This window comes from Atractosteus spatula, chromosome 20, assembly GCF_055471065.1.
Source record: "Atractosteus spatula isolate fAtrSpa1 chromosome 20, fAtrSpa1.hap1, whole genome shotgun sequence".
NCBI classification, from domain to species: domain Eukaryota; kingdom Metazoa; phylum Chordata; class Actinopteri; order Semionotiformes; family Lepisosteidae; genus Atractosteus; species Atractosteus spatula.
This window is the reverse complement of record NC_142725.1, coordinates 10194892-10211249: the sequence shown is the minus strand read 5'-3', so window position 1 is coordinate 10211249 and position 16358 is coordinate 10194892. Positions and strand designations below refer to the sequence as shown.

The 16358-nt window shown below is 39.5% G+C and overlaps 1 protein-coding gene across 1 annotated transcript in view; it reads left to right on the top strand.

Moving 5' to 3' along the window:
• The window catches only part of vps13d (vacuolar protein sorting 13 homolog D), an 85481-nt gene extending 72852 nt beyond the window's left edge, over positions 1-12629 (top strand). Inside the window, exons 68-70 of the mRNA XM_088938314.1 lie at positions 5594-5725; positions 8175-8415; positions 8810-12629. Of these exons, the coding sequence (XP_088794440.1) occupies positions 5594-5725; positions 8175-8415; positions 8810-8941 (505 nt within the window). The 3' untranslated portion in view covers positions 8942-12629. The remainder of the gene's footprint in view (positions 1-5593; positions 5726-8174; positions 8416-8809) is intronic.
• Positions 12630-16358: the final 3729 nt, after the last annotated feature.

Sequence of the window (16358 nt, the reverse complement as noted above, 5' to 3'; positions counted from 1 at the left end):
CGAAAAGAGATGTCTGACCACACAGACTATCAGGGCTGTATTACTAACTCACTTTAAATGATGATGGAATTAATCAAATCCAAATAAAAAATATGTACTGTTTTTTGCATGCAAAGAGACCTTTCTTCTGGTAGATATTTCTGTCCTGTGCAGAAAAACAATATTAGATTCAGTGCTTTCAGTCATTAATACAAATACTTCAACTCACAGCAGTTTCATGTACGAGAAACAAAGCAATCGTGACAGTGACATCCCTCTAGTTTTTGCACCCTTTGCTAGTTTTGCAAATAGGGCTTGGAGAGATTTCTGTGTCCTGTTAACTCTTTCCTGTGTTTTTTTTCTTGTGCTAATCGTATTAGATAAGATAAGATCACTTTATTAGCCATATATTATTTCTTGAATTAGGAATTTGTCTTTTCGCATGCCCCAGCTTGCTCTCCATGTGACACACAGGCATGCAGACGGGGAGAGAGAAGCTTTTGGTCAGAGCGTATGATGGCCATTGGGTATTTTCTCTTAATGCTTATTCAGCAGCGATTCCCCACTTTCTCACAAAACAAACCCTGACTTTAACTCTTTCTTATGGGGATAAAAACAGCCCAGTTTAGAAGGAAGGGATGTTTTTGTGACTGTCCATTCAAAGAAGAACCTTGTGCTTTAGCCATCCAGCTCTTGTCTGAGTCGTTCCGTTTCCGCTGGGAGATCAGGGATGAAAAATGGGGCGAGTTTCTGCAGTGCTTCAGGAAGCTCTCATTGAGGTGTGGGTAAGGATGGATGTGTGCGAACCACGGTTTACTGGCTCACAGGGCCTGAATGAAAGGGCTGCTAAGCCAAGAAAAGAGCTGAGCTAATGCCCCCCCAGTGTGTACTGAAGCTCTCTGGGAAGGGAACGAGAGGGAAAGGCTCTTTCTTTGGTCCCATTGACGGCTGGTTGGCCTAACGCCAACCCTAGAGGCTGACCTGGAGTTGAACTCTATTGTTAAAGCACAGAGCGGAGTGTGGAGCATAGTGTGAGAGTTGAAGCGTGGGGTGGTGGATAGGCTGGGGGGGGGGGGAGTTGATGAAAAAGTGAAAAAAAGTAAAAGTCTTTCAGAAAAAACTTGAATCACTAAAAGCATAGATGAAAGATCTGTGTTTGTTGGCTTTAAAAAACAACCATTTAGGGGGTGATTCTGACTTCGAGTCAGTCGTCGTCTCCCGGATGGTAGCTTCACATCATTGGCTCATCAATCAAGCACATACACTGGAAATAATAGTCACCCATTTGTGTCAGACATGCTGGGAAAGCTGAATTATTGTTCATGTATTGACATGTGTTGGAGCTTCGTGTGTAGAATACATGGAATTTTGGCACTGCTAATAAGAAAGATTTCTAAGCTGGTTAAATGTAGTGCATGGAAGAGAGGGGTAAAGTAATGTAGATAAATGGGGTGGATTTTACACTTAACGTCTACAATAACGTCCCTTTCATCTGAGGAATAAGATCTTGTTTGGTTTGATCAAATAAGTTGCTTCAAAAAATGCTACATGTTTTCAAGCCTCTTGCTTCCTGAAGCCATTGGCTTTGCATCCCCTCTTTCATCACTCGCCCATCCTAGGCTAGTCCGGCTACGAGCTCGGGGCACCGTCTGCCTGGAGCTGGATGGACAGCAACAGCTGTTGGTGCCTGGCCCCCGGTTGCAAAAACAGGCCAGAAGGAAAGCAAACCTCAGTACAGTACCGTCTTTGTGAATCAACTGGAAACCATCAGCTATAATCAAATGACCGCAGCAAAAGATTCAAGCCAGATGTAGGAATTCCAGTGTTCTGTACCGCAGCTCAGCCGAGCCGTGGCAGCCAGCAATAAGGTCATCGGCAGGAGAAATGAGAGTTGAGCTCTTTTTGGAAACCTGGGCTCAATTCTCTTGGCAGTACAATATACCTGCGTGATCTATCAAACTGATAGAAGACAGTTTGACCTTTTCACCCTGTATGGTCCTAAGCAAGTGAGAGATTAGGGAGATTTTGTGACGTCTGTAGATTTAACACATTGTCAGGCAGTTCTTTTCGTTAACCAGTATGGGTATGACTCAGAATGTTTCCTACTGGTGGAATCTCTTAAATAAAATATGAGGTTATTTTTTTTAATTCTGTTCTTAAACAGTTGTGAACAAATGCTCATTTTCAATTATGACGTGGAGGATGCCGGCATATATAGTAGTGCATTAATTGAGTGAAGTAGCTTTCTCAAAGGTACAAGGAGCAATCTCCCACCTAGAATTGGAACTCATATTTTTCCAGTCCTTAGCTCAGATCCCTGAGATCTGCTCGACACCACTGCAGTTTATGCTGGTTCCCAAAATACTCCATTAGGAAGTGAGACTTTCATTGGAGAAATCTCCTGGTCCTTTGGAAAAACATAAAGGAAGATTTTTTATATAGCTTCGTTCATTTGCAGAGTGTTGTTTTCAAACTAGTACTGGTGTTACTTTTTAAATTGATTTTTTGATTGGTAATTGGAGTATTTTCTGTATTTATCTCTTTCATAATTGACACATCCAGTTTCCAAATGGATTATGCTGTAGCGGGTGATGTCATACTGTATTTCCATGGACGATATCAGTATGAGTCAGGATTTCTAGATCAAAAGACAATGAATTCTCCTTGCAGCACTTCTTAGAAGTGCGAGCACAATACCTCTTGAATGTTTTGTCTGCCAGGTATATGATATTCCTGAGATGATAAAGGGCTTTATTAAAGTCAGAATATAGAACGTTTAACAGGCCTTACAGATGTAAAAAGGTTTAATTAATATATAACTTATCAAAAGGGAAAGGTGTAGTTAAACATGGGTTAATGTCATCTGACATAATCCAATTTTTGGATTATGCTCTTTAGTATACCTTTGCTGACTGTTTTGGTTGTGTGTTTTCACGCTAGAATGGATGTAGTTCTGCACTACTTTTCTTAAGGAAGCTTCAACAGGCATCAAAACCAAGGCTATGCCTTTTAAGCACCAAAGCAACCAATGACACTGCAGTCTCATCATTGTTTTATAGAGTAATTTAGATGTATCTGATCTGACTCAGAAAGTGGCATACTGTGGAATATCAGTGAACCGTGAACCTTTTCAATAACACAGGTCACACTGACTTTGGTACAGTTCTATAACTTACATCAATACATGCTAGTATCTCTTCTCTAATTGAAGTAATAAGCAGTAATATACATATAAAGTAATAAACCTTCTAGCCTGGAAAAATCTGCATCACTACAGTGTGGCAATCCCCCATCCTGCAAGAAAGTGAAGTAGATTTTTTAAAGTATATTATTACTATTTTTCCCCTTCAGCTGTCTCGCTAAGCAGCGAGAATGTGAAGTAACACATGGGCTGCTTTTATGGCCAGTGTCAAGCTCCAGGCAGTATTACACAATTAATCCCCTTTAATTTCTCTTATGTTTTTGAGGCCTTGGAACTGCATAGCCGCATTGAAATAAAAACAGCCCCTAATCTCTGCCAAGATGTGTGGGATCGTTTTCCCTGCACAGCCTGCAAGAAATGGCAGAACAAAATGAAATGTTTCAGAAGGAAAACATTGTGCACTTTTTGGGGGTTAAAAATTGTCTACAAAAGACAAATCAAACTAATGCTGTGCATGGAGGTAATATGTGAAAAAATGATGCCATTACTTAAAAGCAGACTACTGCCAAATATGTAATTCATTTCCCTCTTATTTTCAAAATGCCTTTACCAGATTTAGACACGTATCGTGAATCAGGATGCTCAAGGTATAGTTACGATGTGAAAATGTGTTACATTCATTTTGCCCTTATTCCTTTATTCCATTGAAATTTAAAACCAGTGCATCTCGGAACCAAAAGTCTTTGTGAATTAATTTAATATAACTTCAGTGAGCTTCTTCATGCTCTGGCAGGTTGTGATACTTTGTAGCATTGAAAGATGTATTCACAGGAGGCCTAGTGAAATGTTTTTGGTGGAAGTGATTGGTTTTCATCCATTGATTTGGTTTTGAAAACCATAGTAATTTTTTACAATTTAAAAATAAATGACTTGTGCTTGAGTTGCTTTCAACTTATGTGAGTTCCAAAGTTTTGCGTTCATTGTGCTTGTGTTTTTGATCATCAGATGTCAGAGAAGAGTTTCAAAAGGTGAAAATATCACTTGAAAAAACAGACATTTGGACCAAAATGACTTTTAAAATAGATACTTTTAGATAATAATAGATACTTAGAGGAGGGACTGTATATTGAAGTTTATGAATGTATGCACTGTATACATCTGCCTATTATATTGGAAATGAATGAAACAGAAAACCATTAAACTCTAATCGCAATTAAACACTTTAGGTCTAACCAGTTAACAGATCTGTGTTAGCCACTGTAATTGACCATTGAAGGGTAATTCCCTGATTTGACATCCAATATAAAATGTATAGAAAGGATTGTTATAAGCCAGTTTTTATGTAACATTTTTGTGTTTTGTGTTTCCAAATAAATACAATAATGTACTGTTTCCTACTGCATTCTGTGCCAGGAACATTATTACTGACTTGCGGAATGAAAGCCTTGATTTAGTGACATGCAGCATTTTTGGAAGGTTTTTGAAAAAGGGAACGAGGCAGTGTGAACAAAGTGGAAATGAAATTCACGACTTTTCCCTTTTTACACAAGCATGGTGAAAAGCTGTTTTGAAAACATCTCCTGTAAGCTTTGCCAGCCAAACGAAGGCAGCAGGGGGGGGGTTCATTGCCTGAAACGGGCAAACAGGAAGAAAACGTTTGGAAGATGAGGACTGGACAGGACAGGCCAGAGAAAACAATAAGGCAGTTTTGTTGTGTTGGTTCTTTGCATCTCACCAAATTAAATATGTTGAGTAACTGCTGGTAAAGGTTTCCTTCCTTGGTTTTAGAGTATGCTCTTCTCCAGAATTTGTATTTTTGCTTTCTGTCTCCAAAATAATGCAAATGTGTGCTTGCCTTATACCATTTATAAAGGCTACAGGTCCTGTGCGTTTTCTCAACTCGCTGGATAGCAGGGACCTAGACTCATCCAAGTTGCAGTGCACTGTTGAACCCTATTGTTAAAGCACAGAGGGGAGTGTGGAGCATAGTGTGAAAGTTGATGTGTGCTTCTTGGATAGGGTGCTCTGAGAGGTGGGTGTACTGGAGAAGTCTTGGTGAATAATTCTCTCCATGTAAGTACAAGAGCAGTCATTGTGAGCCAGGACCTTGAAACAATTGTCGATTCCCAGTTGCATGATGTAATAAGAATAGTAATCAGACTAAATGTCTATAAAGCTCCTCCAAGCTCACGGACAACCTAAGGATGACCACATTTTCTCTGTTTTCTGACTGGGAAAGGGGAAGACTTTACTTGTTCAATTTCCAGCCTGGGGCAGGTCTTCACAAACCTCTGGCTTAAGGAGGACCCCATTTCAAACCATAACTGATTGTTCCTCCCACTGAAAACACACATGAAAGCTAATACGAATATATATATATATTTTAGATGTGAATTCTGAAATCTGATGATTGATAAGGCCTGGAAGGATCTTTAGCTCAAGTGTGGAGGCTTGTGCTGTGTGTGCCTGCAGGCTCAGCGTGCAGCGTGTGAGAAAGCCACGATGCTGTAAGGGCGCTCGGGGACTCCTGCCTCGTTTCTCTGCCACACAGGCCGATGGACAGGAGCAGCTCTTTCGTCTCACCGACAACATCCACTCTGAATTGTGAGTACCCACTCTTTTTCCACTCTAGGAAAGGAAGCAAAACCTCTGTAGTTGGTATCTTTTTTTTAAGTTTTCAAAGGGTCGTACAATTTTCTTGGCATCAGCAATAACATTTGTCGGTGTGTGGAAAGCTGACAAGCGAGAAAATCCGAAGAAAGACATATTTTAAGCGAGAAGCACAAAACTTTGTAACAAGGTGGTCTCCATTAGAGATGATAATGAAAGTTTAACACAGCTGTTTTATTCCTTGCTTTTCTTCATGCACAATAAAAAATACAGAGAGAGCAGAATTGTATTAAGGTTTTTGTTGCTTTGCATATTCTTCATCAAAATTTCAAAATAGTGGCACAGGTGAGATTGAGTTCTGCCCTGTTTCAGTCAGCACAGTAATTACTATTGCATTTACTTCTGGGGAAAAGTGATCATTTTGTCATTGTAAATTTCCAACGTCAAAGGTCAGCTTGTGTTAGCACAGTGAAGGGTGCCCAAGGGACGTTCAGACATTCATTCTCTTATAATTTATTGCTTGAGTTTAATATTCTGATTCTGCTTAATGCATGTCTAAATTTTCCAAATTCAGCCATGGCATGTTCCTAAGCTGCTATATTCAAAAAGATGCTTAAATCAAATTGCTGTGCCTGCATAACATTTCCCTGGCATTAAAATGCAACATTATATTTCTATTTCTGAATCTGCTGCAGAATTCTTTATAAAGCAATAAGAAATTAGGTGCAGTGATGCCTACTTTTTGGTCTTCCTAACCGATTTTTTTTAAAATAATGAATATGTAGTAGACATGTTACATCTAAAAAGATATTGTGGACAATTTTTAAAATTGTTTCAGTCAAGTCCTGTATAAAATCTGCCAGTTAGCTATTCAGATAAATCTGTTCCGTTTTATATTAGAAAGTACATGGACCCTGTTTAAAAACATCTAGGATTAAACATTCTAGGTTCTTTTAGTGTTTACATGAAAGAAGTAACTTTAGGAAATCTACCTGTATAGCAAAATCCCAAATGTCTCAAGACGAGATTTCTTTTTAAAAAATCAGGGGGGGAAATCTGAGAGAAGAGAGGCTGATGGGAGTCATCAGTCATTAGCGCATTGTTTGGCTTGCCCTGCACACTCCCAGACATCCTCAGTGCCGAGCCTGAGAAAGCTCATTTGTCACCTCGCAAGCTAATTAATCCAGATAGGCAAGCCCCCTGCTTCCCCGCTGACCTTTCACCCTTTAGGTGTTAAACAGGCAATTACTCTTTAGCTTCTGTGCGTGCAGCCTGCTGCCGTGAGCCGGCCGTGTGTGTGGCAGTGCACATGGCGTGGCGGCCGCGTGTTCCCGGGCACGCGTGCCTGCCCACAGCTGTACGGTGTCGGAGGGCTGCGCGGGCGGCTTGCATCGGCCTGTGAGGCGGCGCCCGTGTCCTCGTTGCTCCTTCCGACGCTGCTTACTGCGCTCGACCATTAGCGTGTGACCATCTGGACCTCGCTGATTAACAGGAAGAGAGCCAGAGAGGAAGTGTCATTGATTCACTCATCATAGGATCACAGAGAGCCATTCCCAGTGCGGGTCTGGATGCCTCTCGTATATGCAGCAAGAAACACCTGATTGCCTTTGTCACATTGCAGCTTACACATATTATATCGGGAACTAAATATTCTAAAAGACGCTTTAAAATTCACATATTGATGCAAGCCTTTTCTTGTGACTCCTAATGGTTTGTATTCATACATGAGCCAAACCAATGATCCAAAACCAAAGGCATGTCTCCACTGTGATGGAATGCGTTGGCGGTTCTGGAGAAAAGTGGACAGGAAATCGTTTATTTAGAATTAATCACAGAAGTTTGACCTTATTATAACATCTTACACCTGCGTTTTCATATTTTCTTTCCTATGTAATATATTTTGCTTTTGATCTTGCTGTCCTCTGCTGTCAGTTCAACGTCCACTATTTGCCGTGTTATTGCTGCAGTGAATTACTGGCTCTGCAGAGTGAATGGTGCACTTTCAGGAAGCCTGCTTCAGGAAACCCAGTTAGAAGCTGTTTTTAACAAAGTAGTCAAGATGGTAAATTACCTATCACCCCAATAAGAAGTGACAGAGAATAAGAATACAATGGATATAGTAGTCTACACAACAAAAAATGAAAAAGGCTGATGCAAATGGCTCGTTTAATGGGATGCAGCCATAAATTCCAGATTAGAAGCCTCATTTTATTTCATAATTATTTCCTGACTTGACTGAATCTCTTTATGCCTTGACCATATCTTGTATATTAACATAGCTATCATATTAAATTTCCTAGGAACTAAAATTTATATTGTGCATGCAAATGGTTAGAGAACACATTGCTTTTGTAAGGTTTAACAGACTCTGAATGCTATTATGTGCTTTATTTGTAACCAGTCAGAAGCTTTAGAGGCTTTAACCCCTCTTTCATCTATCTAGCTTCATAGCCGTGGAGCCCATTGATACGTACTGCGTCCTCATTTCCTCCAAAATGGTGTACTTCCTGAAGCCAGGAGACTATGTGGAACGTGAGGCCATCTTCCTGGAAGTCAAGTATGATGACCTCTATCACTGCCTGGTCTCAAAGGATCATGGGAAGGTTTACATACAGCTCACCAAGAAAGCAGAGAACACCAGCAGTGGTGTGGCTATCCCTGGACCCTCACACCAAAAGCCAATGGTGAGTTTTAAAGGCTTATGTCAGTGTGCTATATTTGCAGTGACTATTTTTAGCTTAAATTTGTCTCTTTAGCAACTGATATTTGTGCAGGAGAGCTGGGTTTGAAATGTGTAGAAAGAAACATGCATCCTTACGTAAATGAAGATGAACTCTGTGTAGAGTCTGATATTAAGGCAATTAACAGCAATGCAAAATTTGCCAGAAAACTGATTGTGAAATTTGTCTTTACAGACATCACACATTTGTCACTTAATAAACACAGCACAGCTTTTCCCTCCTTCTTATTTACTTTTAAATCTGTTTTACAACTGAAATGTATTAAATGTTACCTTGCAATCCGTATTATTAATTTCTTCCCTGAGCTGCTTAAGATAAATCCTTCTTTCTCTCACAGGTTCATGTGAAGAGTGAAAGCCTAGCAATTAAAATCTCTCAAGAAATTAATTACGCCAAGAGCCTTTACTACGAGCAGCAGCTAATGCTGCCACCCAATGAAAATGAAGAATACCTAGAGTTGGATTCTTAAAAGACCAATCAGTGGGCAGGCAAGTTTGTTTGGGACATGACTGGAAGTAACCAATCAGTGGTAAGGCCATCCTGAAGGCATCCAATCATGAGAGAGAACCCAGATAAAACACAGGACCTCCAGAACAATGGCCGGGAGGGGCTGGAGGGGATAATGGCACCATTTTTCATCCCAAGTGTCATTGTTTTTTCAAACTCTGTTTAGCTCTCTTGCACAGACTGAACGCAAAATCTGAGAAGCACAGCTGAAGAAGTTGAAATCAAAGATTATGCAAAGAGTATTATTTTATTGTATTCTGTGTTTTGCAGAAGAAAGGGAGATTAGGAAAGAGATCATAGATATTTTATTTTACTAAACATTGTTTATAAGATAAAGATATTATAACACTATCAGCTTTGTAAATATCTGTGAAAAAGTGATGGAAATATGTATGAAGTACTGAAATTCAGGAATGCTGTATAAAGCTGCCTTTTGAAGTTTTTTCTTGGTGTACAGTCAAAGTGAGATGATTGGAGATGTTAATATCAACTTCTTATTGGGGGAAAAAATAATTGCACTGATATTGTACTGGTGTATGTGGGAGAACCTGTGCTAAGTGATGCCACACTTCCTAGTGCTAGGATAGGGTTTTTTTTTTAGAAATGAAGAATCGGGCCAGAATTGAACAAGACGTAGATCAATGACAAAATGTTTGTGGTCATGCAGCAGGGGTATGGTGAGATGAGACCACACCCCAGGGACTAGGTATCTGCCCTGTGCTGTCTGCTGGAAGAGCTTTGTCAGGGCAGCCCAGGCTGTGCTGGGCTCATTTGCAGCTGGAACTTGCAAGTTCTTGACTGGGTTCCACAGATTTTAGAACTCTTTCATTTTTTTGCCTTGTTTTTTTTTTTAGTTTTTTTTTTTAATAAAACATTTTTTTTCTGTTGCAGAGTACTCTGCTGTTCTAGCAGAGTCTGTCTTTCCAAAAACATTTTCAAGAATCTTATTTTTACATAGTCATGCACCTTGTTCCTTAGACATTGTAGAACATGAATGAAGTCACTTCTGTACTCTTTACTGAAGCTGTAGTAACTGCCATGAAAAAAGCAAATCAGTGATTAGCCTGAACCAAGATCTGTTTTTTGTTGCCAGGATATGACTTGCATTCTTTTTTAGACTTGAATTTAAGAGTTTTCCTGGTGACATTTTCTGTGGCACGGTCTCACTCATTTCTCTTTTAGCTGTTCTAGTCAAAGTCTCTTGAATTATGTATTGTTGTGTTGACTCAAAAAATGAAAGAAACTATACTGACAGCTTAGAAAATGGTATGAGGTCATCTCTTGTCTGATACTTCCATTCCATGGACATTGTAGAAGACCAAAGTAATTTCTCTTGTATACAGTATTGAAACACTACACTGTATTTAGTTTAATCCAACAATATTGAGTCCCAGTCTGCAGCCCACAAATACAAAGCAGTATGATGTTACAGCACTAGTCATCACGGTATCTCTTAGAAATGTACATACCAGGTACTTTTTCCTTAAGAATAAAACAAAACAGAATGACAATTCAGTGTTTTCCTAATGCTCACGAGAGCAGTCAGTGGTGTTAAGCAAACATAATTATTTTTCTTTGTAAAAAAAAACGCGGTGGAAATACCTTTGTGTTTCAGTAATCTACACCAGCGTTTTTCAGTGTGCTGTGATTAGTGCAGGAACAGCAAAAGACTGACGCCTCTTGTCAGTTGTACTCCTTTAGCTGGAAGTCTTACAGGTCTTTGGCTTTGGGTGCAAAAAGACCACATAAAGAAAATGTAAAGTTCCATGTTTCAGTCATTGTTTTCATTGTTGTTTTGTTTAATGTGGCAAATGACCATGGCCTTGGTAATTATTGGGTTTGAATTGATTATAATTAATAGGATGAAATGGAGGCAACATCTGGCATCCACTTTAGTAGTAACAGGAATTACAGATGTTTTGAAAAACCTAATGTGCAGCCCTGAAACCATTAGCTCAGACTCTTTCGTAGGACCACAACAAATAAAAAACGTTACATCTTTTCCATTAACTGCTTAGGTTAAATTCAGCTTACAGTTTGCTGGAAGGGGGGAAAAAAGCATTGGGTTAGCTGGAGGCTAGTGGAATTACACAACAAATGCAGAAACAATTTAGCAATAAATAACATGCTAGAGATCACAGAGAATTTGACTTGTTTAAAATCATCCAAGTCCTGATCTGTTGACTGATGTCCCCCCCCCCCCAAATTAATGATGATGTGAAATCCATTGTGTACAAGTTTTTTCCCCACTTTTCTCCTGCTGTTTTCTACTGCAGCTTGTTTTCCTGTTCATTCTGTGTGTGTTGGCTTCCCTGTTCCCATACCAGCCTCCTACTAAAGAGGCTGTTTCACACAGCAATTCAGTGTCACGATTCTTGCAGCCTACATACTAAAAATTCCTTTGTAAATATTAAAGCAAACACATACACTAATTTCACTAGTTGGCCCACAGTGCACAAGGCCTGCATTTTCATCCTTCCTGCTATAGGTAGAATTGCTTGGCAGTAAAAGAGAAGCAATGTGCATTCAGGCTTTGAATTACGAAGAGGCCGTTCATTACTGCATGCTATTGCAAAAATATTCTTTTAGGTGCAGGTTTTCCTGTGATCTGGTCTTCCAATAGAGCTTAGTAAAAGAAATGTACACGCTTCAATCATCTGTTTTGAAAATTGGTGTATTTCTGTCACATGTTTGCGTCAGCGCCTTGATAGAGTGCATTCTAAAATAAGCAAAGCATCTGACACAAGGAGTTCTTCCTGTGTTCTTTCTTTTATCCTTTCTCCTATATCATTTTTCTAAATTTCTGGAATCTGCTTAATATTGTTGTTTCTTCTGCAGCTGCTTATTCCATAGACCTGCTATAGTATATAGTTTCTGAAGAAAAAAAACATGAAAAACCAAGGCAGAGAGATGAGGCGCAGGGCAAAGTACAGAGGCACACACCAGACAAAATGGATGAACCCTTCGTTACTGGGTTAAGATCTGAATTACTGGCACTGAATTACATCCCCAATAACTTGCTCAGCAATAGTAGTGGAGGTTTTGATAGAAACCGCAGTCTTTCTGGAAAGTCTTTCCTTGCACACCCCTTAGAAACCGGAACAAAAAGCAGTTGAGGAGTATCATCCAGATCGTGTATCACAGCAAAAATTACACAAGGATCCTGTCACATGTGCGAGTGATGTCAATTCCTAGTTCAATTTTGTTTTAAAAAGCTTAGAAGTCAGATCTTGCGGAATTGGTATGCAACATGAGCTATTGCATTCACAATCACTTTACAAGTTGATTTTTCCTTCTAATGATCAAATAAGGAGGTCTATCTTAGAATATTTAAAGTGCACTCAATTTCTTGGCTGTTCTACAAAGTAAACATTTAGAGAAACATTGTCAAGTAGACTACCCATGTACTCACCTAAAAGAAAAAAGATAGTGATCGATTCTGGTGCAAAGCTGAACTGCAGTTTCCTAGGAACATACACTGTACTACTGTATGTAGGCTTTATTTGAACAGAAGTTTTACTTTGATGTATGTCACTACTGAACCATCCACCTTGTATAGCTCAAACCACTGATTTAAATAAATACGTTTTCTACTCTTATCAAATGTACAGACTATAAAACTTAATAATAAAATGAAGTATTTAAAACTGCAGGTTTGTGACTTGTCACTCTGTGTATGCCTGATATACGATTAACCACTTTTAAATCTTTATTCTCCCACAGATTAGTTAGCCTGTTGAAACTACCATATACTGAAAGTGTGCAGATTAGCACAGTGAACTTTGGTACACATGAAAAGGATGGCACAAAATACATTTCTAGGAGAAGTGACAGTGATCTGCAAGCAGCTCTCTACAGTTTACCACATCCTTCCATGTGTGAAAGCCAGAAGGGAGCCAGTGTAGCTCTCTGTTGTGTACTACAGTATCATTGTATATGGTCCCATTAACGTGTATCAAATGACAGTATTCCAGCACACTTTATCCTGCGGTGAATCATCAGCAGTCTTCCTGGGGAAGTTCCACTTCAGCATGGACTGTGTTTGTCTTCACAAAGATCTTCTGCGTAATTCATTTACCAGGGTTATTTTTGGTAATCTTGAACCGTGCCAACAGACAATTAATTTCGAATTGCCCACTTTGTGTTCAATCTAATTGCATGTCAGCGTGGGTTCAAAAGCAGTCCTAATTGCATGGTCCACAAAGGCAGGAAAGGCAGGGCAGAGCTCTGTGGGCTTTGCAGCAGTCAAAGAAACAATGATGCCAGTGTCAGCGACAGCCAATTTTTGGTTCAAGCGGCACTGCATTATGAAAAATGACAAAATTTGTTCCTCTGCAAAAGCACTGCTTTCTATTCAGCCCTTATTCTGTTCCTTGTAGCGAGCAGTTCTTTTCAGTTGTTTTTAATCAGCGTTCTTGGTCTAAATTAGATAAGCTGATACATTTTATTAATGAGTTACAGTATTTTTTGCAAAATTTAGTACTTTGCCATGTGGTCATGGTTAAACCTACCATTACATCATATCTGGAAACAATAGAACTACGTTTTTTTTAGAAAATATCTGGTTTTAAAACACAGATGATTTTTGTACGTTTCTCAGAATGGATTTCTTTCGAGCCTTTCCTTTACAGGTGTGTTGCATGTACGTGTATGTTCGTGCGTGCTGTTTTCCAGTCTACTGTTGACTGAATGCAACACTGACAGTTATAAGACAAGAAAAGAATTTGATTCATCATCAATTGCGTTAGCCCAAGACTAGTAGTTGGTTACTAAATTTAATTCCTTGGGAATTCAGTGAAAGTAACTGTAGCTGACAAATTCTGGCTTGTGTTGACCAGCTGTACTCTCTTTTCAGACATGGAGGGCATGAATGTCTTCCACTCCTCCCCTGCCTAATTTCTCTTTTTGATTGACAGTTTAATGAGGCCAAAAGAGGTCGCCCCCTAACTGGGGGGCAGCTCAGGGCCCGTTTGTCTCCCAGGACTGAACCACACGTGCTGCCCAGTGATGAATGAGCCCCGTGCCCTTTGTTGACTGGCCGTTAGGATAGCTAATTCAAACAGATGTGGTAAGAAAAGGAGGTTCTTCTATTTAGTTGATGTAGAGACACAGGAAAGAACACACCTCCCTGATGAGCCTTGGAGGATCTTAGGGCAGCAGACTGTACAATATTATGAGGAAAAACAAAACTGGTTTAACCACATTGGTAACCAGATTAAGATAAGGAAGCTTCAGGAGGAAGTTAAAAGACCACAAATCTGGCAGAAGTTTAATGCCGAGACCAGAGATTAAGAGATGTTGTTAGTAGTTGTTTGGCAATGGCTGCAAGTTATATTTAAGCAACTTAACTTTATACATGGTCAATACTGCCACTGGATAATTTTATAAAGTCACATTTATCTCTTTAGATTTGTTGAAAAGTGGTTTGTTTTAAAAAATCACTAGGATTAGTGCATATTGCCATATGTGAATTTAGTATGCTATCATAACAACATTTCTCAGTTTTGAAAAAAAGAAGACCAGAAGAATTTATGATTTTATTTCTCTTAGAAATACATAGTCTAAAGCAAAAGTGTGGGAGCCAGCATGCCTACTGTTGGAGGCGTTTGTTAAATTACTTCCATCTTCTCATCAGCTGCAGGCACTTTTCCACAGATGACATCATTTCCATTCTGAGATTGAAATAAGTGGATTGCTGGGTATTGGAGAGTTTGGTGTGCAGAGCAGGGCTAAACTTTCTGGATCTGACAGCCAGGAAATTTAGTGTCAAAGGAATCCCAGGACTGGAGAATATGAGAGCCAAAAAACCCTGTCCAGTTGGGATTTCATTTCTCAGTAACTGAGACTTAAAACTAAGCAAATTAACTCCAGCATAGAGCTCACAATCTGTGTGCCAGATAATTGAGCGCAGATATTGTAAGCCTCTGTTGTAGATCCAGGAGCTAAGAAAATGTAAAGAACTGGGGATATGCGCAATTCAATACCCTTATAATTTTCTCCATATAAAGCGATTTTTTCAGATAGAAAGGCCAGCATTGAACTGCGCCAATGCCTTATTGTGTATTTTATTCTTTACCTTTCAGCACAGAATTAACCTTTATTTGTTCCATTAATTGGTTGACCTTTATAGCAGTTATACTCTTAAATCATTCATATTAAGTTCTCTAATCCTGTACTTCTCAATGGAGGTGCTAGTTGTGGGACACAAAAAAAACTTTTGTATGCATGTTCAAAATACAATCGCCAAATGATTCTTGACATTTTGATTCGTTGCAATAGCTCCTGTGCTGCATGGCAAGTATTAAGATGAGGGAATGAACCCCTTCATATACCCACCCTTTGAGACATTTATTTAATGTTTGAAAGTTGAATCTCTCTGTGATGACACTGCAAGCCTGCAAGCAGGATTGTCCAGTCTTGATCCCAGAGAGCTTGCGTGTTTGTAGGGTTTCAGTGTATTTTTAAACTAGGTGTACCTGAAGAATAAAGTGGACCATTTAAATCACTAACCAGCTGGCTTAGTTCATTAAGAATTGGGTTGGAATGAAAACCTGTAGAAACCTGTAGCACACCAGGCCAGGATTGAACACCTGGAATGTACCTTATGTAAAGATTCCATCTTTGCATTCATCTGTTTTCTACCCACTTCCCCCAATTCAGGGTCACGGGCGAGCCAGAGCCTATCCCAGCAAGCAATGGGCACAAAGCAGGGCACAGCCTAGACAGGGCGCCAGTCTGTCACGGGGCACACACATTCACGGACACACAAACGCTCATGCCAGGGCCAATTTTCCCAGAATCCAATTAACCTACCATCATGTCTTGGGACTGTGGGAAGAAACAGGAGCACTTGGAGGAAATTCGGGTGAACAGGGAGAACTAATTCCACATGGAAAACGCCCCAAATCCAGTAGTTGAATGCTAACCACTGTGCCACTGTGCTGCCCCTAGTGCAAAAGCTTAGATCTCAAAATACAAAGTAACAATTATTTCAGGTATTTTTATTCTTATATCTTTTACTGTTCATAAATATGAGAGTTCCTGTTTATCTGTTACGGACATTATCACTATACCCAAAAAGATCAAATTCACTCACAGAGGGGGCACTGTGTGTAAACCCACTTGTTCTGATAAGACATAAATGCAATCAGTAAAGCTGCATGCAGATACTTAGAGCAGAATAATGAACGTTCTGTGCTGCAATTCCAATTTTTCAATGAACATAAAATATTAAAAGGTTGCCTTGTCTAGACTATATCTTTACAAAAATCTGAATTTACTTTTAATTATATCCATTTCATGAGTTCATAAGTGATGAATATTAAACGTTTGAATGCTTATCAGATGTGTAAGTGGAGGCAGTCTCTCCCTGTGTCTGA